Source organism: Idiotropiscis lumnitzeri, chromosome 3 (genome assembly GCF_059441095.1).
Source record: "Idiotropiscis lumnitzeri isolate Australia: NSW breed Sydney's pygmy pipehorse chromosome 3, RoL_Ilum_1.0, whole genome shotgun sequence".
Lineage (NCBI taxonomy): Eukaryota > Metazoa > Chordata > Actinopteri > Syngnathiformes > Syngnathidae > Idiotropiscis > Idiotropiscis lumnitzeri.
This window is the reverse complement of record NC_142393.1, coordinates 21,101,794-21,128,883: the sequence shown is the minus strand read 5'-3', so window position 1 is coordinate 21,128,883 and position 27,090 is coordinate 21,101,794. Positions and strand designations below refer to the sequence as shown.

The window sequence follows — 27,090 nt, the reverse complement described above, 5'->3', positions numbered from 1 at the left end:
CATAACATAACATAACATAACATAACATAACATAATATAATATAATATAATATAATATAATATAATATAATATAATATAATATAATATAATATAATATAATATAATATAATATAATATAATATAATATAATATTATAATAATAATAATAATTTTATCTTGATTTTTGGAATAGAAAAGAAAACACAATAGCTTTGATTGACGGGTCTGTGGTTCATGCTGCTGACCTGCTTGGCACTGAGGGCCCTGCTCTTGGGCTTGCCACAAGAAGCATAGTTCAGCCTGCTGCTTGGCTTCTGACGAGGCTTCACGTCCCGGATGACAAGCTTAGGTGACTCAAGGCCTTGAGCAGGTATAATCCCAAATTTGTCCCCTTGTTCTTCTAGTCTACTAACCAAAATTAGAGAGATTGCTTTTCATCATGTATCTTAATTTTGACCGTAGTAAGGATATTTTTCGTTTTTACTTTGTCTTGATCTTCTGCAGGCGTGTTTGTCTGAGCTGTCTGATGAAGTCGGTGTAACTTTGTCTATGTAGGCGTCTTTGCTCCGCTTCCTTTTGAGTGAGGCCATATTCGGGATCCACAAAGGTGTATCGCTGTACTCCAGTGAAGATGGTCCTGAGTATAGTAAACACAAAGCATTTTGATTACTTTTTGGGGCAACGTTTCTACAATATTTCCTTTCAAGCCATACCTAAACTGCGTGTGTGGTGTAGCTGGTCTGACACTAGAGGCTCGGTCATTTGGCAAAGCCAGAAACTCCTCACCGGCCAAAGTTTGACCATTCTTCCTGTCGTGCATGTGGAAGGTTGTCTTACGAGCGCTGACCACAGCAGCACGCACCATTCCATAACAGCAGGCCAATGCACTGGATGCAACGTGAGGACGTAAACCGGCGGCATTGCTCACTGTTGGCGTAATACCTTAAGAGAAAAAAGACTTGAATTACATGAGCTGAGTTTACATTTTCATTGACAATTCTGGTGAATATATAATGACAGTTTGACATTTATTCACATAAAAGTTATGAGTAGCTGCATTGAAAAAAAATTAATAACGTTTGCAAAGAGGGGGTTAACAAGGTTAAACACTTGATTTGGCGCTGATTTAATAAAAAACTGAAATTCTAAACTAACATGTTCTTGCTCACTTGGAGTCATAGTCAATTAGAAATCGGAATAAATCAGCTTAAGATAGCCTATTAAGAAGAACAGTTCTCAAATTTTGGGGGTCCAGGGAGCCATTACAGTCATTTTTCCAAGCCCCCCTCAAAATCCGTATGCCAATTAAAAATAACTACTCATAAATGCACCACTAAATGCCATGGAAATTACTTTACAAACTAAATATTCATGACCTGCTTCATAGAAATGAACTAAATTAACTAATAAATATTGACGTTTGTTATCCCTAAGGTGACTATTTTTAAAACAGTAAACTAGCTAGTTTAACTGCCCAAATGAAAAGAGACAACAGGCGCAAAATCATTTTCACATCGTTTTGTGCATGGCAAAAAATGAACACGGTGGAAGACCATCATTGAGTTAATTGCTATGAAATTGCAGAAGCTATGACTCATCCACGGTTGGAAACTTTGGATCCGAGGTATTTATTTCCAAACCACAAATATTTTTCTGCAGTTGCCTCACTTCACCTGTACAGCTCGACAGCACATAATATAATGGATTCTGCAGCTGGATAGATAATAATTCATTTACGATCCCTCAAATTGCAGGTCATGCATCATAATTTGAGAACCACTCTCTTATGTCATCGCAATAGCCAATCTACGGGGTTGACGACAGTCTGCACTGAATGTTCTAGTTGACTTTGTCAAATTAACTCGAGCATTAGAAGAGTTTGTAATATTTACCAGGATTTAATTTAGGTGAAGGAGGTGTCATCTCAATTTTGCAGATGGCTGATACGTTCAGTGAGATGGTGTAAAAGCTGCCAAGCCTTAGTTCAGCATCATCCTCACTGGTGTCATTAGCCTTCCGGCGCGCGACATAGCCCAAAACATCAAGTTTCTGGCACATTTGGAACTTGCCCGGCTGCCGTGCGTTGAAATACAAAACTATTTCCTGAGGAAGCAAGAGACAACACAATTTTCCCAAATGCATTGCACAGATGGGCTTCCGTGTACAGGGACGTTGTTTTTTTTTTTTTTACCAAATTGGTCAGAATTTTTTTTCTTCTATTCATGCAAGTGACATTAACTGACAATTAGAGGATCATCTAGTGCAGGGGTGGGCAAACTTTTTGATTGGTGGCCCACAATGGGTTCTAAAATTTGACAGGAGTAGATGGATGGAGTGTTTTGGTAACCTCACCTCATCGGAGAAAATACATTTAATTTTAAATGAAAGTGAACAAAAGCATTACAACAAAATATATGTCTTTAACACACCACATTTTTTAGAAAATAAAACATTAACAGGGTTTATTCATTTAATTTTTTTCAAGTTCGGCGGGCCGGATTAATGCGTTTAACGGGCAGGCATGTGGCCCCCGGGCTGTAGTTTGCCCACGCCTGATCTAGTGGATGGCAGAAAACACATCATGAATCTGTTGCTATTAATATTACAGAAAAAGTGCGTGAATGTGCTTTTCCTTTTAAAAAAATGACTACATTTCACACTGATTTTGTAAATTTACTAGTGATTAAATGATTAATTTGAAACAAAACAATCGCTATTTCAGTATATATACCTGAGTACCCAGGTGCCTATAATTTTCAAACAATATGAAAACGTCTGTAAAGGTTGGGAAACATTGAATACCGTGAGTGCCAGTGTTACCTGACATAGTCCAGGAGCGATCGTGCCGGTCGAGGGCTGAGCGCCAAAATGCGCCAGCTTCCGGAAGCGGAAGTGGATAGGAATATGCGGACAGAGATTGTGCAGCACGCAAAGGTGTTCCCCGCGTTGGCCCACCACACAGGAGGAAAAGTCAAATCTACTGGAGGGACTTGGAAGCAGAGCCACAGGCAACCCAGTGCCCGTAACAGCCAATTCGACAGTGCTGTTGCCTGACAAGGGACAAGTGAAAGAATATTATTGCATTTAATACGTTTTTCACTCGGTTGAAGCTAATTCTCAATCTCCGCAAGTGTAGGAAAAACAGAAGAGACAAATCAATGTGAACCTCAAAACTGTGAGGCAAAACCAAAATTTAAAAACAAGTAGTTTCTTTTATCTCCCAAATAATATTTTCTAATTAAGTCAGTGCTTGTCAAATAGTGGGGCGGACCCCCCTGGGGATGGGGTGCGATGCTGAGGGAGGCGTGTGTGAACATGGGGAACAATCTTTTTTTCCACCTTACTACAATAAAGTATAATTGCACATCCACTCCAGCAGTTGGCAGGGGCGCTCTCCTTGCCCATTGTGCGCAGCGAGTGAAAATGCTATTATCTATAGTTGCGGGGGAGAGAGGGGGGGTGAATTGTTTTCTTCTTGCTTGGGGGGGGGGGGGGGTGGGCGTAACAGAAAATAATTGAGAAGCACTGAATTAAGGTAATACGATGATGGGAATTTCTATACACCAGCAACGACAATTAGAATGTGTCCAAATAAATTCTGGATATGTGTCAAATTACAGTATAAAACTTCACAGATTTCCACTTTACCGGTGCTTTCAATTTTGTCACTGTGCAATTAAGGAAAATGTCAAAGAAAAAAAAGTGTGTGCGTTTGTGAATACCATTTCGGTGAGTGAAGCCATGTTTGCTTCGAACTGAGTCCAGGTGCAGAAAAAGACAGTAGTCATGCCGACTGGCTTGGCATGGAGGCTTCACTTGTAATCTGAGGGCGGTAATTTAGCGATTTATGAGTACCAATACATTGGTGCCTTAACTTTTTTTTATAAATATTTTGTAATTTTATTCTGCCAATAAGCAACTACATCTGTTCACTAATTCAATCTGCCAAACTGCTGTTTGTTGTGAAGTGAGTTGCCAACATACAGAACTCACATCTGAAAGTTTTGCTTGCAACTCAAGGCATATAATCGTCCGACAAACTGCTAAATGGGGTCACTTGTATCTCATGGCACCAGTTTAACACATTTAACATACTGAAATGGCTGTCAACTTGTTGAAACATATCACATTCATTTCTTTAATACTATTTTTACAAACACACAATTTTAGAGTTACCTGTGGAAAATGGGGCTGAAGCGTACTGCCACAATAGTTTTCTTATTTGGTCCCAGTCGGCCTTGGTTCGGAATACATTCCACTACCGGACATGGGCAGCGGGGGGCTGGGCTGCACCGCTGCATTTTGGCCAGCAGAGAGACATCTGTGCTCTTGTCAAGGTTTGCTCCCTACAAGGCAGCATCATCATCATCACATTCGTTCCAATACTGGATCCAGTTACGCAATGATCACTTACACTTTCGGTCCCGGCAGCAGAACCCTCAAGTAAGCAGACCCAGTCGCATGCTTGGGGCCCATTGTTTGTCAAGACCACACGCTCCACACGTGACGTCCCAAAGTAGACAGGTCCGAAGCAGAGTCGGGACAGGGGAGCACCCTGTGGAATCAAATTAAATGCACATTTACTTTATTATTGTAAAGACATTGAGTTGTGTTGCACAGTGGTGACAAAAAATGGCTGCAGTACCTGCAAGTCCAAGATCTCAAGATGCTGTTCAACCACTTGCGCTCTGATCCTGAGAACCACAGTGGAGCAACTCTGAAGCCTGATTCTGTTAAGGTAGTCATGACATGTACAAAGTAGAATTAGTAAAAACATTTTACCTCCACCAAAGGTTATATCTTGCCATTGATGCTGTCGTAACAAGAGTAAAGACAAAAATTACAACAAATATTTCCACGGAATATCATTAATTAAAAATCCAAGAAAGAAACATGCTCAAGTGCATTTACCATGTACGTTTGAGATCAAATGTAATGAAAACAATCTTACAGGGCCTTTTCATCAACTTGTCTCGGCTTGTCAGCATGCAGTTCAACTTTCAACCGTCTGCTGGCGCCAGCCGCGACAACGCCACTGCAAGGAGAAAGTCGGACCAAAGAATCGCCACTGTGCAGTACCTGGAACACACCTTAAAGCACCATGCATGAACTTTAGATCAAACTAAAACTGTGCATATTCTATTAAACTCCTGGGTAAAATTTTCCTAAGCAATTGGCAGTTTACTTTGCTTCAATAATAAACTTCTCGGTTAGTTAGCAATTACTTTTTTGTAACAGTGTTATAAACAGGGGCCTTCCGATTTTATTCATTCCGTGTCCACGCTTCTAAATCAAAACGTATCTCAAATAAACTGTCACTAATGAAATTAATGTACACACTATTAATCTGTTCCAGCGTGTAACATTTTTAAAATTTAAAAATGCTCCACAGCACTTTACTTTATAATAACAGACAGTTTCTGTAGCCTGATTTTAATGCTTCAATTCCAGCTGACAAAGTACTTCTGCTGTGTGCGCCTTAGCTACTGAGGGCCGTACAATATAGTTACTAATGAGTTTCGCAACTAAGCGGCTCAGTAAACACCAGCAGTATTAATTGTTTTTTGCAGAAGTAAGACAATGCATCCGGAAAGTATTCACACTCATTTTATGTTACAGCTTCATCCCAAAATGAAATGAATTAATCTTGATACGAATAACTGCTTTAGATTTTCAGAAAGAAACACCTGAAATGATTTGGCAAAAATGACCAACTTGACTTACCTGAGGCTGTTCCTCGATTGGTGATAGGAATACATCTGCTGATGATCTGACCGCTGGCGGGAAGAAAGCCGAAGTCCAATTCTGAGTCCATGGATAGTGAGCAAGCCCGAGGAGAACTAAATTAACACATTCATAAAAAGAAATTAAACAAATACAAACTCTTCACACACCTTTGACTAAAGACTTTGTTTCTTCATATTTAATGCTTTCATACATCTGCAGTGGGACTTCAATGGCTTCCGTTGCATCTATATGAACATAAATGTTATCTGTGACCTCCTCCTCTTCCGCCGGAGTGAACTCCAGTAAACCACTCACAGACAAACCAGGCGCCACATTCTTAGCCGATCTGGGCGCTGAGAACTTAAACACCTGTGAGAAAACAAGAAAAGAAGAGAAGGAAAAGACAAATCCATTCACTCAATCGCACATACAGTTGAAAGAAAAAGTATGATGAGCCTCTAGAATGAACTGGATTTCTGCATCGATTGGTTGAAGCGTTGGTTGCAACGGGTCATCGGAGGACACAACAGGGGAAGCCGTTGCTGTCCAAAAAGCATTGGCTAAAAGTCGGACTTGCAAACTATTGTGCGGACAGATAGAAATCAAAATTGAGTTGTTCGCAGGGAGCAGCAAAACCAGATGGAACCTGAAATCAGTAAACACGAGTGTGGCTACTTGGTTCACTTATAGTTTCGCAGCTGGAACCCATTTAAGGCCCATTCATATCCCAGTTCAAGCTTGTATAGCCAAACGTTGACGTTTACATATTATGTTCAATAACATGAAACAGCCCTATTGTAGAAATGTTTGTGTGGTGAGTGTCTAAGAAAACATTCTACTTTTGGGACTTGGATAAGGATCAGATCACTTTCTGGATTGCATTTTGTTTTGCAGAAATCCAAGTAATTCAAAAGGGTTCGCCTACTTTTTCGTGCAACTGTCATTAGATTCCCCAATGCTTGTCGTGCGAAATGTTTGTACAATTCTCAATGTATTACACTGCAGACTGAAAACAATATTGCACATGACAAATTGGAGCGTTTTATTGCTAAGTGAAAAAAAATCGGGATAATGGAAGCTAATTATACCGGTGTATTGATAAACCTGTGCTATTTCAGACAGTGACAAAATGGCAACATACTTTACCTTTAACTTGGGGCTTTCAAAGAATATTTCCCTCGTGATTCTTCCAACATTGGTGGCTGTGATGACAGTTTTGTAGACATTGCCCAGTTGCACATCTTTGAATTCGACGAACGGTGGGTCAACGTGAATACAACTCTTGGCCATCCTTTACTACTTATCTAAAGCGCCCAACAAAAGTCATCTATGTTTTTCGTATTTTTTAGAGATATCGACTTAGTATTTGATTTTTCGTCCGGTCATCCGTTGCTATGGTAACATCATTCGCGTAAAAGATCAAATAGAACACGCGTTGACAGACAACGAAATGTTGTTACGCAGCAGTCCGTGTAACGCGTGACGTTTAAGCTGTCTTTTAAATAGTCAAATCTTCTGTAAAGTGTCTAGTCAAGTGTAGAACGTGAGTAAAATTTCTTGTTCCGAAGAGGTATGAACCATACCGGCATACCTTTACGTATCTTGGAAGTCGTTACCTTGACAGGGTTCAGACGCTAGACTTGTTGCCATGGAAATGACTCACTAACCTTTTGCAGCTTTCAAATTCAGTACAATAAAACATGGTGTCTTGTTTCTAAATTGCGAAATTGAACGCAACTAGTGGTAGTAACAAAGTAGTATAATGCAGGCAAAGTTATTTTGTTACCTTGAAAAAAAAAATGAAGGCAGCCTGTAATGGGATGAACACGGTACTACTATTTCATTAATGCACTTAAGTAGATGTCTGTTACCATAAAAAATACTGTATCTAGTTTGTATACATCAAAAATTGATGGGAACCACTGGTGGAAAATGGCCATGTAAAATATATTTTACCTCTTCCAAAATTAAATGCAGACAGCGGTGGTTACTTCACAACTTTATACCAAAAGTGCTCATGAAATAAGGAAACAAATGTTACTGTACTTAAATAGAAATACAATGTAAATGGGAAAAAAGTTGGAAAATTATTCTTTCATTTATTGCTGAAAAAAAAAAGTATTTTTGATCAATGTACTTGACAAAGTGTTGTATCATTACATTTACTTTGCAAGAATAATTAAAAAAATAATAATACAGGGACTTTCGAAACAACAGAAATCAGTTTGGAGTTTCCCATATTTCATCATCATAAATATTATTGGTCGATGTACTTTCACAAGGTACCATTGAATCATGGCTAAAGCGGTAAGTGGTTGCCGTTTCTTCCTTATCCTCTGCAACCTGTTTGCCATTAGCAATAGAATCCCTTAGACAATCACTTGGCACCGTAGCATTGACGCCATGGTCACCTGTTGGTTCACAGACGGATTCTGGACATGATAAACCACAGCCTAATTGGTCACAGGCTGTACCAGATTGGTTGCCTGGTGAACCAGGTAGAGCTTTGACATCAGGTAGTGCAGAGCCAGCTTGCTCACCAAGTGGTCCCTGGGCCAGGCTATTCTGTGTGGAGCAGTGCTCAACTGTGATTTTGGTCGTCGCATTAGCTGGATCAATCTCCATGTTTTCCTCCTTGCATATTTCTGGACGTGTGGTGGCTTTGTGACTTGACGTCCCACCTTCAACAGAACATCTCTTGCTACCAACAAGAGAATAAGACAAAGTCCCGCTTCCGTTCCTGACTTCCAGGTCTGAACTTCCACCAGGTTGCGACCGGTCAATCCCCAGCTGGAGTTGAGTTTTGCTCTCTAGCCCAAAGAAGTTGTTTTGGACGACGTAGCGAACACACTGCAGGAGGACGTTTCTCTCATGGCGGATATCAGGGGCAAGTAGCTGAACAAAACAACAAAAACAGGCTCACCATTCTCTCAAAAATAAATATACTGTTTGCGTGCGTTTTCTCCAGCCAAAATGCAAAGGCATTGTACTTATAAGCTAAACATAACATAACTAGACGTAGCAAATATACTGTACTGGATTTTAAAAAATAAATAAGCGACTGTAACTATGCATATTAATTCAGTCATTGCGTTAAATCCTAACTTTGAGAATCACTTGTCTGTATGCCTAACACCACTTGCCCGAAGTGTGGATGAAAATTTGCGGCTGGATGCGTATCAGACAGTACAATCTATGTAGATTGTAAATCCTCACCATCTCAAGCAAAGTGGGCCGACTTTTCTGCGGCATATCATGGTAACCACGGCGACCTCGCCTTCCTCCTCTTCTCCCTTGTCCTCTTCGGTTATTTGATGTGTTCAAGGTGGACAAAGGACATGACACTTTGGAAGAATACATGTCTTGTGTTGAGGTTTTGGTGTACATGTTTGGTCCGTTGTTCTGGTCAAGCAATTCCTTGTTTTCTTGGAGCAATTCTTTGGCTCTTTGTATTGTCGCGTCTGAAAACAAAGAGAAATGTTAAATGATGATAAAATTATCACACTGAGTAGGGAAACACACCAAAATCACGGTAATGGAAAAAAGGAAAAATAGTTCAACTCACCGTGTGCTCCTTCATCAGTTTCACTCTCGCTCATGGAACCATAGTTTGCCACAAGAGACCCCAGTGCAGAGCTCATCTGTTTCGGAGCCACAACAAGGTGAGCGGTCGTGGAGTCAGCGTCTGCATCATCTTTGTCGGACTCTAATGAGAAGATGTGGGGAAAATTCTAATTAAAGTCTGAAAAACAATCCAATTCTGATATTTATTCCTCAATATTACAATTGCGATTAACATACGATACTTTTTTCAAGGCCCTCGTCCCTTGTATTTTTCTAAACAAACATACAAAAGGCAGGGGAATTGAGTCATTGTGTAGCATTCACCAATGTCACTTTTGGCCAACACTCCCAGTGGATCTCCATTCTGGCCAGGCTGGGTGAGGGGTGGCGGTCTCTCTGCTGCAGGGCCAGCGTCAGATGGATGCAGACCTTGGGGATGTTGCCTCTGGAACCTCTGACGACCTCTCCCACGCCGACCTCTGCCTCTCATGCGCCTTTAAAACATAGCATAAAAGATGTTCAAAACCTTGAAATAGTTTAACAGCATTGCAATATCTGGAAATTGGTTAAGATGTTTTAGAGTTGACTACCCAAATTGAGCTGTCTCCAGAACTGCTCCCGTCTTCTCCCGTTCTTGCATCAGTTTTCTCTTGTTCTCAGCATTCTGTAAAGTTGGATAGTTCCTGGAAAGAAGAGTCAAAGCTCATGTCATTGACTACCAACTCAAAATTTGCCGGCATCCGTGTGAGTACAGACTTGCGCCTCTCCTCTCTCCATTTAGCAATCTCTTCAGCAGTGTCCAGCTTAATTCTCTTCTTTCCCGGTGCATGGGTCTGCAAAAGAGCATGCTATATTAGTCGCAAATGACACAACATAACAGAGGATCAAGTGTTGTGGTGTATTACATTATTCCAGTGAATGTTGACTATTTTTTCGTGTGCCATGAAGCTGCAATCTGGGACACAACACTGTGAGGTAGGAGAGTAGGGATTAAAAAACAGCAATCTGCTGGTGTAAAGCAGGAAAAAAATCGGGGACCGGAATAAAAATATTACCTTGACATGTTGAGCAACATGTTCCTCATACTTCTCATGGTCTTTGAATCCTCTGTCACATGTGTCACAAAATTGCACAAAATGGAGTTCTTTCATGTTTTGACGCTAAAAGATAAAAGGCAGGTTTTTCAGATTCAAAATAGGACAGCACCCTTTTGAGAAAACTCGAGTCCCGCCCCCCAGACCAGGGAATGGCATGTACACATTGAGGTTACAATGTCAGGTGGCGCTTACATTCTTAGATGAAAAAGAGAAACACAGGGAAGAGAGCGGGGGAAAGAATCTCCCAAACTATGCTCCTATGAGGGGGGGCACAGTATAGATTTGGGGAAAAAATATTGTGCAGTATATAATTTGCACTGTGGAATAATATGTACTGTAGTGCAGGGGTGCTCATTACGTTGATCGCGATCGACCAGTCGATAAATAGACGTCAGCCAATCATTATCCGTCATGTGATTGATACAGGGCACCCAGTCAGATGACACCTGATTTTTTTTTTGTGACACATAGGTCACTTCGCATGCGCAAACATCGGTGCTAAGTGCAGCACAACTAACAAGCTAGCGAGTTGGTTACCTCCAATTTTAAGCCCTTGTTTTATTCTCTTGAACTCAAGGGGGGTATAAACATGAGTGGGGGTGCTGGACCAAGTAAGAAGACAAAATCGTATCACTTTAATACAGAATGGGAGGAGGAGTTGTTTTTCACGATGACATTTTTGAAGTGCGTTTGCCTCATCTGCCAGTCTACCATCGCAATACCAAAGAAGGGAAATATGGAGCGGGATTTTCGGACTGTTCATGGAAAATATGATACCGACTTTCCGCCGAAAAGCGAGCTGAGGAAGAGAAAGGGTGAAGGAATTAAAACGCCAGTTGTCAGGACAGCAGTCATTTTTCAGACAACTTACTTGAAAAGCGAAAGCCGCCACAGAGATTGGCTACATCTACATACATTGTACAAAAAAATCCTCTCTCTCTCTCTCGATATATATATATATATATAAATTTGCATTTTTATAGTAGGTAGATCATTTTGCCTTGGTCATTTTATGAGCAGCTCGCATGCTGAAAAAGTGTGAGCACCCCTGCTGTAGTGGTTCCAACCAGGGTGCAATGGCACACTAGTGCACATTGTAGTTATGATCATTTGGCAATTATATTATGAAGGGCTCCTTGAAAAAAAATCTCCCCTGTAAAAGGGAAGATTTCCCCAAAAAGAATGGAAAGCTGCGGCAAAAAAAATAGTTTAAAAAAAAAACATGGTCACACTTACCTTTCTCCCACGGTTGCTTGCTGGTCCGTAATTACTCCAATTTTGTTGTCCAGCGTGATACCATTCACGACCTGAACAATTTAAGAGACAATCACTTGGTCATCATGGAAATGTAGGAGATTAGTTAAACCTTGAGGTCTTATTATAATTGACTAAACATATGCACAGACAGGCTACCTGACTTGTACAATGATCAAGTACGTTTTATCATCTGAAAATCACGCTTATTAAGGTTGGCACTCACCGTGTGAATATTGAGATCCATAATTTCCTGAGTGTGAAACCGCTCTTGACCCTGGTCGGTAGTTCCAGTTCGCTTGGCCGCCGTAGGCCCGGCTGGGCTCGGGTTCGATCGGTGAGTCGTTCCAAGTCCACATACTGGGGTGGAAACCGCTTCTTGAGCCAGACGGCTGCGGGCTTGACATTTGGATGGAGTTTAGAGGAGGACAGTCGAAGTTAGGTGGAGGATACGAGCTAAGATTATCCATATTGCACACCCGAAGTCTTAGTCTCGGGGTTAAAAGAAAAATAAACGTATCTGTCCACGTTTTTCCCTACAATCACATGTGCTTGTTTTGCTTCAATCTTCTTTGTTTGGTTTGTGGCGGTTGGCTATGAACATTAAGAAGCGCTACCGCCATCTACTGGTAGATCCGTTTTTCCACTTAACCTTTTGAAACGGAATAAAGTACTTGAAAACATTGACTAAAACAGTACAATATTTCCGTAATATCACGTAAGCTAAATATCAATATATGTTACTCTGAATTTGAAAAAATGCAACATGTTTTAACTCACTAAAGATAAATAAAAAGGCCATGATCACCAGTAATTGAATATTGCTTTGTTTTTAGGTGCAGTTGTGAACGATGTAAATACGTTTTTAAAAAATATGTTTTTGTCACCTATGGAGAGTTTTGTCTTCTCATTCTCGTTATTTACACAAAATACGGCTAAATAGGTTGACTGTCAGTGACTCATTTGTTTTATGACTGTCCCATTAGAGCCGCATTTCGACCTTGAAAACCATATACGTGCGAAACAAAATACAGGATTACATTGCGGAAAAATATTAATATTTTCACATTATTATATAATAGTTTCCAAGTCTCTTGATATAATTACAAATAAAAAAATAAAGATCAATAATTGCTATTCATTGGCATCGTTGATATATAATACAAAATCGCAATTTTGGTATGATATATGTTGTCAATAAAAAAGGTTGACTGTCAGTGAAAAAATACCTAAAATAAAAACAAACAGCAACCATGGTAACAATACACGTGTTGTAAATGTATTTTTACGAGAAATTGGCGGAAGTACAAGAACGTACTCATCGTCGTTCAGTTACCATTTTGTCCTACAGAGGGCAGTAACATAATGAATTTCCCCACGCGTGTCGTTTTTTTTTACCCAAAGAAGCTGCGGCAAAACGTGGTGTGCGTTATACAGTCAAGGGACGCTGTCGCGGAGCGGCACCAAAGTTGGATGGAAATCGCTTGAAGAGAACCCAGGCTTTCAAAAACAAGGAGCGACCCCCGCTTGTTGTAAAAATGCTCGTCCTGTTTGAGACCGCGGCAGGCTTTGCCATCTTTAAAGTACGTCATCAAACCCTCCTTTTCCATTTTCAGCAACGTGGGTTAGCTTACGTTAGCAATTTCGCTAGCTGCTGAGGTCTTGTGTAGCTTCGATTGCGCCTTTTAATATGTAAACGATTATATCTGATTCTTATTTAGTTCAATACAGCATACTGTGCAACTGTAATTGGCGTTCTGTACTCGAATGTGTGACATAGTACTTGGTAAAAGTTTCCGGCAGGCTGTCGGAAGGCCTCACAACCACGTGTGTTGGCTCACGTGGCCGAACTACAATTTATCGTAATAACTGTAGTTATGATTTCGACGTTATTTTCTTTTTCCGCAGAGACGTGGGGTATTTTCTCTGGGTATTTTTTTAATAACAACTTATTAAGATGTGTGCATAATGATTCTTAACCAGTCTGCTCTCCCCCATCAGGTTCTTGATGAATCTAAACTGCAGCAAGTCGACAGTTTGTACAAGGAGTTTGAGACTCCTGAAAAGGCAAACAAAATGTGAGTAAATATTGTATTTGTTTGCTGGGGAAGTCGAACTTGATGTTTCCCAACCATTAGTAAACTAAAACGTATCAATTGCAATACAAACATCTCATGCTACACCACCAAAAAAAATTGGGAAAGAAATAACCCAGTAATGGCTTGGATGTCTAAACTCATAAGTCAGGTCATTTCTAAGTCACGGTACGGCTGTCACTGATTTTAATGGGGGGGGCAATGGGCGGGCGCTACGGGGATCAGTTAGTTCAGTGAATGTCGAGTTAAAGTGAACGTCAATAAATCCCGCAGTATTGGAACTGGCTGTAGTTGCATCCTCATTTGAATTTTGAAAAAGACAACAAAAACTCCGAAAATTGACAGCCGGAAGTTTTCTTACCTTCTGCGCATCTTTCTGCGCATGTTTACAAGTGGCGACGAGTTCGTTCAAATCCCAACATTTCGGATTCCTCTGACATGACTAAAATAGCTCGAATATTTTTAAGTAGACAATTCAGTTGTGAGTAAGGAAGTGAGTAATATTTGATTATTGGCTGTTAATTCATTAGCTCCAGGATGTGACCTGACATAGTGTCAGTGACTGTGTTCTGTTTATGCTGTGAAACTTATGGAGGCAGCACCACAGGCACTGGTCTTAAAGGAATACACAAATTTCCCACACTCATAATTTACTCATGTGATTACTTAATTAATAGGCTCTCCTGGACTTAAAATTGATAATCTGAATTGCTGTAATATCATTTTCCCAATTTAACATGCAGATTTGTTAATTATTAAAACTACAATTAACATTTTCAATAACTGCACGGGATGATACATGCTGTTGTGAGTAGGGTTTCATGGTTGATGATGAAAACAAGATTAATTTATGCTTATCAGATGATATGTTTATTAACATTTGTGGCACACATTTTACAACCATAAACGTTTTATTCTTAGTCTAGCTTTCACAGGACCAGTTCTACCTGCCAGCTCCTTACGGACATATGCTTCATTGACTGTTTCTTAATGCCTGCAACGTCTGCAACATAGAACTCATGAAGGAATAACATAATCCTGGGTCAGCAGACACCTAATTAATGTGTTAATACATGATACATTTTTATATAAGCTTATGATTGTAACGTATTTTTAATTCTTTCTAGGCAGGAACTGTCCGAACAAATAATTCATGCAATTTGTAATTAGACACTTTGTCACTCAGGGCAAGGTAATTTAATCTTCGGGCAAGAGAAAAAAAATTGTCACTTGCCCAAGTTGGGCAAGTAATTTGGCCACTCGGGCAAGGCAAATTTTAGTGGCACTTGTCCTATGGGCAAGCAGTTTTCAAAGTTAACTTCGAACGCTGTTTATCTTAACATTTTTTTTAATCAATTATAAGTTGTTGAACTTCATGTTTATGCTGATTGTTTTGTTAATAATCAATTATTATTTTTCAGTGTAAAATTAAAGCACTTTGAGAAGTTCCAGGACACGACTGAGGCATTGGCAGGTAATTGACACATCCTGTTCTCCACAGCCAAAGTATGTTACTTATATGGTCCGTGTTGCATTGTATTGTTGCTGAGTCAAAGGTGAAGTATATCCTGCTCGTCACTACCCCTGAGACCACAAACTGCAAATTTTTCATGTGTAGTGTACTAGCGTTTACTGTAAAGTCAAAGAGTTGATGACCAGACTGTTTGTATTTTCCAGAATCCTGTGGATCTTTTATATTAATGCAGTCTTGTTTATTTCTTCCACTCAGCTGCCACTGCCCTTGTTGAGGGTAAAATTAGTAAAAGTTTGAAGAAGGTGCTGAAGAAGATGGTTGCTAAGGAGGCTCATGAGCAGCTGGCCATCAGTGATGCAAAACTAGGTGGTGTCATAAAAGTAAGTAACTGACCCACCTTATTGATTAATTGCAATGTTGTTGGTAACAATGACATTTGACAATTTTTTTTAGGAAAAGCTGGACCTTAGTTGCATCCACAGCCCTGCTGTTGCTGAACTCATGAGGTGCATCAGGACCCAGATTGAGGGCCTCATCTCGGGACTTCCACCCCGGGAGATGAGCGCCATGTCCTTAGGCTTGGCTCACAGGTAGGCGTCGATGCGCTTTTAGTCTCATCTTGTCAACTGCTGTCTATGATTACACGTTGCTGTCTGAAGCACTCTGTAGATTTTCCTCAGCATTCGTCACTACCACTGAGGCAGCACCTCTAGGGAAAGCCCAAAAATATGTTTTGACATATGCTCTTCCTCAGCATATTTGTAAATGTTTGTTTGCATGTTTTTCCAGTCTGTCCCGCTACAAGTTGAAGTTCAGTCCTGACAAGGTGGACACCATGATCGTGCAGGCTATCTGTAAGTTTGGTAGTCTTGACTCACCCTTTGTTGCAGAAATGCCACAAAAGGCAAATACGTGTCAAAACATGCACAGAATGAATCATTTGCTCTATCTGAGATCCGAATTGTGTGATCCCAAGAGCGCTCAATGTTTTAGGGTCCACACTATGTAGTACTAGCTTTGCTTAAAAAAAAGTACTGTTGTGAAAAGGCAACATGTTCATGTTGTTTTTCGGGCTCGCCGCAGCTCTGTTGGACGACCTGGACAAGGAGCTGAACAATTACATCATGCGCTGCAGAGAGTGGTACGGCTGGCACTTCCCCGAGCTGGGCAAGGTCATCACTGACAATTTGGCCTACTGTAAGACAGTCTCCAAAATTGGCGACCGCACCAACGTGGCCGGCAGCGACCTATCGGACCTGCTCCCTGAGGAAATCGAGGCTGAGGTGAAGCTGGCAGCCGAGATCTCCATGGGAACCGAAGTCTCAGAGCAGGACATCAGTAACATCCGGCACCTTTGTGAACAGGTATGCGTTGCACAGCAATATTTGGATAGTTGGAAGGTTGTAGGTGGCCTTGGTGATGATAACGACAAACGTCTTCCTCCAGAAGCAATTATGTGGGTTTTTTTAGTCACTACCTCATCTGAATGGTCTCTCGGCTTTGTTCTTGACAGCCACTTCCTGTTTCGTTTCCTGAAAGAAAGTCTCCCTTTCTGTGCAGGTGATAGAAATTTCGGAGTACCGCACGCAGCTGTACGACTACCTCAAGAACCGCATGATGGCAATCGCCCCTAATCTGACAGTGATGGTGGGCGAGTTGGTTGGCGCTCGTCTCATCTCGCATGCCGGTGAGACGCGTTAGAATTTCTGCACTAACGCAAGCTCGAGCACTGACGATCACGACGCTACGTCAATTTGAACTGAAACATTTCTGATGTTTTTAAGTCACTACCTCTTCTGAGCTTTCAAATTAGTGTGACTCGAGAGGTTTGGCTCAAGAGGCAGACGGTTCGCTCACTTAATCTTTTTGTGACCCAGGTTCGCTATTGAATCTGGCAAAGCACCCAGCCTCAACAGTTCAGATTCTGGGGGCAGAAAAGGCACTGTTCCGAGCACTCAAGACCCGCAAGGACACGCCCAAGTACGGTCTCATCTACCACGCCTCTCTTGTGGGCCAGACCACTGCCAAGAACAAGGGCAAGGTACATTCACAGTAAACTCCCAGAACCATTAAAATATGTGGGCTTGAAACAAATGTGATTTTTGTCCAGATATCCAGAATGTTAGCAGCCAAAACTTCCCTTGCCGTCCGCTACGATGCCCTTGGAGAAGACACAAACGCAGAAATGGGTGTGGAGAACCGAGCCAAACTTGAGGCCAGGTTACGACACTTAGAGGAGACAGGGGTACGTTGAAACATCCCCTATTTTACCTCGGTCAAGCAGGATTTGTTTCCGTTGGCCCGGGTTTCTTAATTGTTTTGCTGGCGTCCTCCAACTAGAGCAGTCGTTCACAAATGTTTTACACCAACTAACTCTTAAAGAATATTTTGCTCTCCTCATGACCATCATTTAAATACTGTAGCATAGTGCTCAAATTTTAAATTAACGTAGTGGTTATCTAAATCCAACAGATCTGCTCATTTTTTGTTTTTATGATAGTCTTAGTATATTTTGTTCCCTTTTATCCAGACTATATTTTGGATCAGGATTAAAAATGACAGCGTCAAAGTCAAGTTAAAAAAATCTTTACAATGTGTCCTATGCAGCATCAATAATCTATACACATTTGTGAAATATCAATTAAGAAGTAAAATCCAACAGTTTTTATCCATCTTAGGTGGCGACTATTTTGCCGATTGCTCTTGCATGTCTGATCTTGCTGCTTAAATCATTTTCCACAAATGCAGTATTAATCAGAATGGTGGGGTGCCGAGACCAGTTAATTGTAAATGTATATGTATATATTTTTACTTGACTTCCCTTTTAACTACTAATTTCGTTGTAAATCTGTGACTTTGCAAGTGCCGAATGTTTTAAGCTTTGGCTCTTAATTTTGTTGTCATGTTTAAGGTGCATACATTTTAACGGCTCTGATATTCTTCAGATTCGAAGGATCAGTGGAACGGGAAAATCCATAGCCCAGGCAGACAAATATATGCACAAGAGGTAAATCATGTGGCCATCAACAACACTTTCCACATTTCCTCCACACAATACAACCATAAACAATGTAAACCTCTGACAACCGTTCGTCCACTCACCCCCAAACAGTGAAGTGAGACTATATGATCCGTCCGGGGATTCTTTGATCCCCTCCACTTCAAAGAAGAGGAAGTTTGAAGAGATAGAGGAGAAGGCGGAAGAGGAGCCTTCAACGTCTGTGGTGAAAGCCAAGAAGCCCAAAAAGGGATCAGTCGCAGCAGAAGCCTCAGGTGGGTGGAGTTAGGAGTAAAATGCATTGTGACCAAATAGTTGTGTGTTTTATTTGAATCTGAATTTCAATTGTCTTACAGAGGAAGTAGACGAAACGTCTGCAGCTGCTACTGAAGAGACCCCCAAGAAAAAGAAGAAAAAGAAGAAAGCTGATGTTGTCGAGCCAAAAGTGGAGGAAGAGAGTGTTCTAGTGTCAGAGGTACAACTTGCCTTCAGCATTGCTTTTTCAGTTGGGTGGATTTTTAATAATCACATGTTTTTATCTCTAGCCAACAGAGAAAAAGAAAAAGAAGAAAAAGATTAAGGAAGAGAAAGCCTGAAATGAACAATTTTTATATATTTTTTTTCTTTTTATTTACACGGTTTTCTTTTTCTTTCACGGGTCAAACAGCTGTATTTTGTCCATGATGATAACTTTGTAACAAACATCGTCTCATTTGTGACTGCAAATGCTTTGTCTCACTTAGATTTTCCCAGACTCAGACAGTTCCATATAAATAGTTTTATTGACCATCATTTAAAAATTTCAAATGTATTTGAACATCTGTATCAGATACAAATCCATTACGGTGCAGACGGAGACACAAATCAGAAGACTGAAAATGCAATAAATATATTGCAGTAAGGCCGTCTTTTGTCCTGCTTTCGTGCAATACGTGGAAATGAATGTGAGATATCCTCAGACATGGTAATGATGCCTTTCTATTGGACACCACGATATTGCTGCTTTGTTATCCGATCTCGTACATTTTTTTAATCCCCCCCCTTCGTCCTGGCAAGCACGCATTTGATGATTGTGGAGGCAACACATTTCTTGCGATTTTTGGAACTGACAAGACATGAAGCACAATGTGTGTATTAGGTACATCAATTGCTGAATAGGACTAACTTTTTTAGCAATTGTCAATTTGAATTTAGAAACTCAAAGGGACTTCTGACTAACATTGGCATGCTTGTGCTCAGCAGATGGGAACATTTTCACTTGTGTGTCCAAGTAGAGTATAGCTCTGGCTGGGCAGTTTGTGTGAGATAGTTGTCTGGTAGGTGAACCTCAGCTCCAGGCTTCTGCAGACTCCAACATGTATTTGTTCAACATGTATTTGTTCGCGACGGACTTTTATTTAGCTTAGTCTAGCTGTCTCATCCCAACTGAAGAGGGCAAGGCATTTCTCACAACCTGATGCTGCTATGTTTCACATTGGAGATGGTGTTCAGGGTAATGTGCATTGTCTGTCACACAAAATCTACATATTTAGAGGGGATGGGGAAAATGACTTTGGGGGGGAATTAAAAAATGACAGTGGTCTTGAAAAATGATCCTGGTAGCACAAAGTTTTGATAGCACCAGATATAGAAAGTAGACGTCAAACATATATTCAACAAATAACATTCTTTTTCAAGCGAGGTGTTAAAAATAAAATACAATGTTTTATAAAGAAAGCTCAAAGTTGCAGAACATGCCCAAGAGAAACCTGCAAATGTCTTGCCACTCTGACACAGGTGTCAAACTCAAGGTTGCCATATTCCCATGTGTTTCTAAATCCAAATTGGAAGTTGAAACGGTTAGACTGTCAAATCTGGCTCTGTTTTTGCCGAACCACTTTTAAACTAAGTGTAATATTTCCAAATATTTGTACTGGCCAATGATTTCGAAACTGCACCGAAAAAATTGTCTTGAGTTTGCACAAAATAAAACAAACTTGATCCACATACATTTTTGATTAGATGTATAGTCCACGAAGTAGATAGATATAGTCAATAGTGTTTTTCAAGAAAACAAGCCAACCGAAAAGGCGTAGAATGAAGCTACAAAGCATATTTCAGCAAAGAAAATCATTGACCACAACAAAAAAATTTACCAGCTAAGAAAATTATAGGCCACCACAACACACTGTCTGTGCCTGTGTGACCAGTGTATTTTTTAATACTTTTTGATGTAGTTTGGTTTCATCATAGCCCAACATGATGATTTTTTTTAAGTATAGTATACAGGTTGAGCTCCTAAAACCGAAAAAGGCAGTACGATAGATTACACCTGCCTCACTGTCCTCTCCGTTCCTCCAAGAGTGATGACGTCACATCCACAATGAGAACATTTTCCCCTCCGCGAGAGATAGCTATATAGATAGATATTTGGGACTCGATTGAAAAAGAAATGAAATATATTTATGTTTGTAGATACTTACATTTGGTCTAAAAAAACAACAAAAAAGTATTTTTCTATTGACTTTTAAATTGCAAATAATATCCTTCCTGAGAATGAAAATAGGCCTGATTTTAAGGCACACAATAAAGGGGGTGGATGCTAAATAAGGCGTTCATGGTGTTGCAAATCCACGATCTATGATCAAATGAACAATAAAATATGAAAAGTATTCTCATGGGGACAAAAAAAAAAACGTTATCCACTGATGCTTAAAACTTGAGTCCAGTGCCATGTAATTTCCCACAATGCATTTCGAGGTCAGCGCCTACGTAGGTAAGTAACGCGGTCGCGCATCGGTCGCTCTGAGATCTATTGCTTTTCCTTGCTGCTACCACATGGCACGACTGCGGCACGTTCAGTCCGGAACATGTTATTAACAAAAACGTTTGGCGTCCTTACTTATTAGTTTCTGTTCGTTAAGCGGGTCACTGACACATTTTAATAATGTCGCAGTTACAAGCGAGGTTTTACACAGAAAACCCAAGGTAAGAGTACAAACCGAAACTTAGGATTCAAATCTCCTTTCTCGCCTGATAGCTAAGTTTGTGTAGCTTACGGTAATGTACAGTAAATAAAAGATTTGGTGAGAAATCCGTACTAACGTCACAACGATCTGCTACTGCTTTTCTTAATGCTTGCTTTATCGCGTGTCTTGTGTCTAACAAAATGTCTTGTTGCAGGTATATTGTAGATGATGTTCCATTCTCCATCCCAGCCAGTTCGGAAGTCCAAGATCTCAGCAATGTCATCAACAAGCTGCTGGAGGCCAAGAATGGTTTGATAAGTCTTGATTCTAAACACTATTGCATTTGTCATTTAAACATTCTTCATCCAAAGAAAGTTTGAACTTATTGTTGACCCCCCCCTCAAGTAAATATTATGCTTTTTTTTTTTTAATAACCGCAAACGGCAAAATTCTTAAAGTGGAAGGTAACCTATAATGATGATTGAGGAGACAATTATATGATTGGCTGGAGAATGGCATAAAAATGATCAAAATACACCTTTCTGTTATCAATTAACAATTTTTGGACAAGAAACTATATAAAATTGCTTTAGTATCATTGAACCACATAGTCCACATACTGTAGATAGCACAGCAGTGTGAGGGCATGCCAAAATCACGAACATCCAATGCAAAAACAACCAAAAAAAATTGTATAATCTGAAGAAAATGCTTCAAGGTAGTGGTTCAAGTGTGAGTGTTTGGTCACCTATAATATGACCTCAGAGTTTGATTATTCTCCTACATTTTCATGATGACTGAATGATTCTGATCGGGATACCAAATGTTTATGGTGATACTGACCCAGAAGCATATTTTTAAATTGTTTTTAAATATGTTCGTTTTCAACCCCACAGAATCTCATACCAAAGTGGACTTTGACTTCCTGGTCAGGGGCCAATTCCTCCGAACGTCACTGCTCAATCACATGGAAACAGAAGGAATATCAACGGTATGGCTCTCCTGCAGTGCTTAATATGGACTCCATTCATTTAGTTCAAGCCTTAATGTTTAGTGATGTGATTGTGTTGCAGGAAGATGTTGTGGAGATTGAGTATGTGGAGCGGATCACAGCTCCACAACCAGAGGAATGTATGATGCATGATGACTGGATTAGTTCTGTAGATGCAGATGCTGAGTGGTAAGATGATGGATGCACTTTTTCAACAACGTTGTAAACGAGTTATCATTTTTGTCTTTTATTTTGGCAGGATCCTGACCGGGTCTTATGACAAGACCTCCAGTATCTGGTCCTTAGAGGGAAAGGCTATGACAAAAGTGGTTGGACACACGGATGTTGTGAAAGATGTCGCCTGGGTTAAGAGGGGTGAGGAGGGTAGATTTTTTTTCAGAGAGTTGTGCATTGATATACTACAGAATTGTAGCGCTGATACAATTAATGTAGTAGTAATTCCATTGCAAAAAAAGTCATCTGTTTTTCAAAGTTTCACAGTGACCATTTTTTCACCCAGACTGTCACTGCATACTTGTGAAGAAAACAAGTTTGCACTGTGATGGCAACCAGGAGGAAACAATCTTTAATAGACAGAGAATGTCCAAAGTTTTGTCCCATTTCACATTTAAAACAGATAATGTGCATTTTGTCTACTGTAAAGCGGAACTTAACGCAACATAAACTTACCATAAACAAAGCTGACTAGCCACAGCTATTTCAAATTAATTTTAAAAAGGGGCCACAAATATACAGCAACGCCAATGCATTTTCGATCACTTTTTGAACAAACAAGATAAACACGCAAATCAGAACATTTATACACAAGCGCCTACGGCCACAAGTGATGCTCAGCCGTTCACAAAGCAGACTGGCTAACAGTTAGCCAGCTCCCAACAACCAGCTCTACACTATGACTCGTTGACTCCCATGTCACTCACTGGATCAGGCCTGACCGTTTAGAGCCACACACACTCAGTGTCACAGATATTACAGAGTGGAACGTGAGGATGGCAAGCCGAAATGGACCACATGAATATCTGCACATTTTGTTGTTTCCCACCAGTTTGTATCCAATTAATCTATTGATTTACCAGCAGCATATACGTTTTTAAAACATATTTGACCGCAGCAAACTAAAGTAAATTAGTTTTTCTTTAATTATCTTACTTTGATCGTACGTTGACTTTTGATTTGAGACAAAAATTGGTAGGGTTGCTTTTAGTTTTTTGACAAAAGTGTTTGTGTAAGTGAATGGGGAATGTGTTCGCACAACGCCTCGGGCGTCAATGATTTTCCATTAATGTGTAATGCCAGTCCGATATTTTTGTATTTAATTTGCGAGTGTGTTGCACTGAAGAAATATTTTTACTGAAGTATTACCGGTAACAACCTTGTTAAACTCATGTGAAACATTTTAGAAGAACAATTGTTGCTGTATTGATGATGCTAAGTGAGTAAAAAAAAATGTTGCAGATGGCCTGACTTCTTTGCTTCTGACCGCCTCGCTTGACCAAACCATCCTCTTGTGGGAGTGGAACTCTGAGAAGAACAATGTGGTGGCCAGGCACTGCTGCCGGGGTCACACGGGGAGCGTTGACACGGTTGCCACAGACCCCACGGGTACAAAGGTACACCCCGGGTTGCAAGAATAGTGTGGAAAAAACTGAATCATGTTTTAATCCTCTCTGTTTTCATTCAGTTCTGCAGTGGGTCCTGGGACAAAATGTTGAAGATATGGTCAGCGGGTATGTTACTCTCAAGAGTGATTACTAAATCAACTAGAGTAGTGCAGAAAATGGATTTCATGCTGCAATATTTGCTTGCTTTTCCAGTTCCCTCTGATGAGCCGGATGAGGTTGAGGAGCCCGCTGACAGGCCAAGGAAGAAACAGAAGACCCAGCAGATGGGCCTTACTCGGGTAAGTATAAAGTCTTCAGAATTTGGTGGAGCTCATTGTTTTGCCGAAGCTGACGTGGGCTTTACATATTCCTCTGTTGCTGCACAGACACCCCTTATGACGTTGTCTGGGCACAACGAGGCCATATCCTCGGTTCTGTGGCGTGACAGCGAGGAGGCTTGCAGTGCATCCTGGGACCACACGATCCGTTTGTGGGATGTGGAGACCGGATTGATGAAGACAACCCTGGTAGATAAATCGATTTGAGATATCCTGGGGTGCTGTCTCAAACTTCAAGTAGGTCATGCAATTGATCTCTGAAACTAATTCACAGACGGGGAGTAAAGTGTTCAACAGCATTTCCTACTCGCCTTTGTGTCGGCGGTTGGCGTCCGGCAGCACTGACAGACACATCAGGCTGTGGGACCCACGCACCAAAGGTATTACCACCTTTTCTTGGAAGTTAGAAGGATCTCCACATCCTGTACAAACTCCTCCGTCTTTGCCTCCTTTAGATGGCTCACTGGTGCTGCTCTCACTGACCTCTCACACTGGCTGGGTCACCGCTGTCAAGTGGGCACCGTCACATGAGCACCAGTTGATTTCCGGGTCCCTGGACAACCTGGTCAAACTGTGGGACACCAGAAGGTTCGAATTAATGAAATTATTCTATTATTTTGGGGGTCACCATTTTTCTCTCTTCACAATCACTCCACATCCTTCAGTTTTACTAATACCAGGTTTACCCATTTTTACTGAGATGCAAGTAAACTTTTGTAAATAGATGGTTATCTGATTTCTCTGGAATCAAGTTTTCATAATAATAATAACAAGAATGACAATAATATATGTATTCTAATAATATATTTACTATTATTTATGAATTAAGATTTAGATTCAACATTTTTTTTCTGAAATATTGTAGCTGTCTTGCATCGCAGTTTGTGGGTCAGAATTTGTACATTGCGTCCCATATGGACACATTTAAAAGCAAAACTGCACACGCACACAGAAAGTCAGATGCAGAAGTGAAGCTATTTGGTTGATTCCACGGGAAGATGACAGAAGTGTGGGAGCATTCCAGATTAAAACACAAGGCTACTTCTGCAGCATGTAATAACACAGACATTACTTTTTGCTGAAGACACCTAGTGTAAAACTGCACAGGACCCAAAATACAGTAGAAATGAATGTTCCAAAAATCAGTGACATATATGTTAATGTTCCTTACTGACATAACAGTAGCCCTTTACCGATCTGGCGTAGAGGACGTTGCACGCCCACAACACAGAAAGCCTGATGTGTCCGAATTTTCTGGTTGTTTTTCCGCGTAGTGCGACATGCCTTAGATGGCGACATGATTTGTTCCTAGTCATTGACTAATATTGTGACAGAGCGAAATGCCCTCACTCCCCCAACGCGCTCTAGGTCCCTTTTCAGCCATTTGCCCTACAGAAAGTGTTGCTACACAACAAAGTAGTTTTCAGCATTGCACAATGTGAAGTTGTGTATAAGAAGCCAATTAATCGTTTGTTAGTAAGTACAATGTTTCATTTTCTCTTTTATAAAATAAAAATATATTTAATCTTAATATATTTTATTATTCAATAGAATTTTCAGTAAGATACTCAGTACTAAAATATTCAATGGCTGCATCTCTACAACTTACCTGTTATATTGTCAGTTTTTTTTTTTATTGAGCCCTTATTTCAGGTCAGAGGGATTAAACTGCAAATATTTCCTCCTCAATATGACAAAGTTTCTTCTCAAATGACATCATTGATTGAATGCTCCTTGAAAAAATGTTGTTTCAAGCCTTGTATAGGTCTAAATAAAAAAAATTAAAAAAAAAAATCTCAAAAACCTGATGTGACCAAATAGTAATCAGCAAATGTGTGATTCTCAATTGCATGGTGTGTGTAGAATACGTGCCAACTAGGCTTCTTTTCGTGATGGTCCACTTGAGTCGTATTGGACCGCATTGTCTGGTGTGCAGCATTACTAAATGCGGAGTTCAAAAACACTTTTCCAAGATGCGTACCACCAAATAAAAAGCCTCTGTATAAGTTTGATAATTTTTGCGTTATTTGGACCTGTCCTGTATGATATGCTGTCGATAATTAATTGGATGATGCCGGGTGGGTTACAATGTGCTCATACATTCTATAGGTGGAATTCGAGTGTGGATTTAATTGTTGCCATTGTATCTTGTAGCTGTAAAGCGCCTCTGTATGACCTGGCAGCCCATAAAGATAAAGTGTTCTGTGTGGACTGGACAGAAAGTGGGGTAAGGTCATCAATGATGTGCATATTTAGAAAATGTAGAGAGAGAAAATTAATCTATTTTTTTTTCCTCCCTTGTTTTTATACTCTTGTGTTTCTCTTTTCAGCTGATGTTAAGTGGGGGAGCTGATAACAAATTGTACACCTACAATTACTCACCTTGTCCGACTGACGCAGGAGCGTAGTTGCAACAGTGATCCTGTCAATGGAATCTTATCCTGTGCAAAAGCCTTTTTGTGACTCTTGTCTTTTATTTGTTACACATTTCCGGTGGGAATGTTGCCATCTATGTAATTTCCCGAACAAGCATAAATGGATCTCCCAAGTGTTGTCTCTTTATTTAAACCAAGGATTGAATTACTTTGTAATCCACTTGAAATATGACTTGAAATCAGTTAAATTAATATTAAGCACGGTTGGCAAATAAGCGAAAGAAATCTGATGCGAGTGGTAAACAAATGAGGACATCGCTTGACCCCAAAAAGCGTTCTCCGTGGTTCTAGCCATCTCTGACGTACTGCTGAGATGATATATATAAATAAATGTATGTGTGGGGGCGACACGGTGGGCGACTGGTTAGCACAATGGGCTCACAGTGCGGAGGTTGTGGGATTGATTGGCCTTCTTGTGTGGAGTTGGCATGTTCTCCCCGTGCCTGCGTGGGCTTTCTCCCGGTACTCCGGTTTCCTTCCACATTCCAAAAACATACATAGTAGGTTGATTGAACACTCTAAATTGGCCCTAGGTATGAGTGTGAGCGCGCATGGTCGTTTGTCTA

General features: G+C 40.4%; 4 protein-coding genes and 1 non-coding gene across 6 annotated transcripts in view; 3 read left to right on the top strand and 2 right to left on the bottom strand.

Moving 5' to 3' along the window:
* Window positions 1–6,997, bottom strand: part of LOC148340333 (cilia and flagella-associated protein 47-like) — a 38,333-nt gene extending 31,336 nt beyond the window's left edge. The window contains exons 1-13 of the mRNA XM_088291258.1: window positions 6,854–6,997; window positions 5,919–6,076; window positions 5,705–5,820; window positions 4,932–5,070; window positions 4,626–4,710; window positions 4,395–4,535; window positions 4,157–4,326; window positions 3,703–3,803; window positions 2,801–3,030; window positions 1,873–2,083; window positions 694–922; window positions 465–617; window positions 226–385 (exon numbers count right to left, since the gene is read on the bottom strand). Of these exons, the coding sequence (XP_088147384.1) occupies window positions 226–385; window positions 465–617; window positions 694–922; window positions 1,873–2,083; window positions 2,801–3,030; window positions 3,703–3,803; window positions 4,157–4,326; window positions 4,395–4,535; window positions 4,626–4,710; window positions 4,932–5,070; window positions 5,705–5,820; window positions 5,919–6,076; window positions 6,854–6,997 (2,037 nt within the window). The remainder of the gene's footprint in view (window positions 1–225; window positions 386–464; window positions 618–693; window positions 923–1,872; window positions 2,084–2,800; window positions 3,031–3,702; window positions 3,804–4,156; window positions 4,327–4,394; window positions 4,536–4,625; window positions 4,711–4,931; window positions 5,071–5,704; window positions 5,821–5,918; window positions 6,077–6,853) is intronic.
* Window positions 6,998–7,693: 696 nt separating this feature from the next.
* nufip1 (nuclear FMR1 interacting protein 1) lies at window positions 7,694–12,205 on the bottom strand. The gene is made up of 10 exons (XM_088290974.1): window positions 11,849–12,205; window positions 11,605–11,675; window positions 10,327–10,431; window positions 10,177–10,239; window positions 10,028–10,104; window positions 9,862–9,954; window positions 9,596–9,765; window positions 9,273–9,413; window positions 8,924–9,168; window positions 7,694–8,602 (listed from the first exon to the last, which is right to left on the bottom strand). The coding sequence occupies exons 1-10, from the start codon at window positions 12,090–12,092 to the stop codon at window positions 7,928–7,930; spliced, it is 1,884 nt and encodes a 627-aa protein (XP_088147100.1). The 5' UTR covers window positions 12,093–12,205; the 3' UTR covers window positions 7,694–7,927.
* A 771-nt stretch (window positions 12,206–12,976) lies between these two features.
* Window positions 12,977–19,091, top strand: nop58 (NOP58 ribonucleoprotein homolog (yeast)). Its single transcript, XM_088291127.1, has 14 exons — window positions 12,977–13,205; window positions 13,624–13,700; window positions 15,140–15,192; window positions 15,448–15,572; window positions 15,646–15,782; window positions 15,982–16,046; window positions 16,276–16,556; window positions 16,753–16,879; window positions 17,070–17,233; window positions 17,303–17,437; window positions 18,138–18,199; window positions 18,305–18,465; window positions 18,547–18,665; window positions 18,736–19,091. Exons 1-14 carry the CDS (start codon window positions 13,161–13,163, stop codon window positions 18,784–18,786), a joined length of 1,602 nt encoding a protein of 533 aa, XP_088147253.1. The 5' UTR covers window positions 12,977–13,160; the 3' UTR covers window positions 18,787–19,091.
* Window positions 16,601–16,685, top strand: LOC148340331 (small nucleolar RNA SNORD11B). The gene has a single exon (XR_015842720.1). It is a non-coding gene; the product is annotated as a small nucleolar RNA SNORD11B (small nucleolar RNA).
* Window positions 19,092–20,960: 1,869 nt separating the features above from the next.
* Window positions 20,961–26,637, top strand: wdr12 (WD repeat domain 12). 2 transcript variants are annotated; one of them, XM_088291128.1, is made up of 13 exons: window positions 20,961–21,157; window positions 21,353–21,447; window positions 22,035–22,129; window positions 22,212–22,318; window positions 22,389–22,504; window positions 23,606–23,760; window positions 23,832–23,877; window positions 23,965–24,050; window positions 24,138–24,278; window positions 24,364–24,469; window positions 24,545–24,677; window positions 26,244–26,316; window positions 26,420–26,637. In XM_088291128.1, exons 1-13 carry the CDS (start codon window positions 21,117–21,119, stop codon window positions 26,495–26,497), a joined length of 1,272 nt encoding a protein of 423 aa, XP_088147254.1. In that variant the 5' UTR covers window positions 20,961–21,116; the 3' UTR covers window positions 26,498–26,637. The 2 variants fall into 2 exon arrangements, with proteins under 2 accessions (XP_088147254.1, XP_088147255.1); XM_088291129.1 differs by lacking the exon at window positions 24,545–24,677.
* Window positions 26,638–27,090: the final 453 nt, after the last annotated feature.

Bases quoted from the DNA above. Each gene is read 5' to 3' on its own strand.
- wdr12 (XM_088291128.1), top strand. From the start codon at position 21,117: ATGTCGCAGTTACAAGCGAGGTTTTACACAGAAAACCCAAG. The intron at 21,448-22,034 runs GTTTGATAAGTC...TCAACCCCACAG, and splicing joins GCTGCTGGAGGCCAAGAATG to AATCTCATACCAAAGTGGAC. The intron at 23,761-23,831 runs GTACACCCCGGG...GTTTTCATTCAG, and splicing joins CAGACCCCACGGGTACAAAG to TTCTGCAGTGGGTCCTGGGA.
- nop58 (XM_088291127.1), top strand. From the start codon at position 13,161: ATGCTCGTCCTGTTTGAGACCGCGGCAGGCTTTGCCATCTTTAAA. The intron at 15,193-15,447 runs GTAATTGACACA...TCTTCCACTCAG, and splicing joins CACGACTGAGGCATTGGCAG to CTGCCACTGCCCTTGTTGAG. The intron at 16,557-16,752 runs GTATGCGTTGCA...CTTTCTGTGCAG, and splicing joins TCCGGCACCTTTGTGAACAG to GTGATAGAAATTTCGGAGTA.
- nufip1 (XM_088290974.1), bottom strand. From the start codon at position 12,092: ATGGATAATCTTAGCTCGTATCCTCCACCTAACTTCGACTGTCCTCCT. The intron at 10,105-10,176 runs GTAATACACCAC...GCTCTTTTGCAG, and splicing joins TCAACATTCACTGGAATAAT to ACCCATGCACCGGGAAAGAA. The intron at 8,603-8,923 runs GTGAGGATTTAC...TGTTTTGTTCAG, and splicing joins GGCCCACTTTGCTTGAGATG to CTACTTGCCCCTGATATCCG.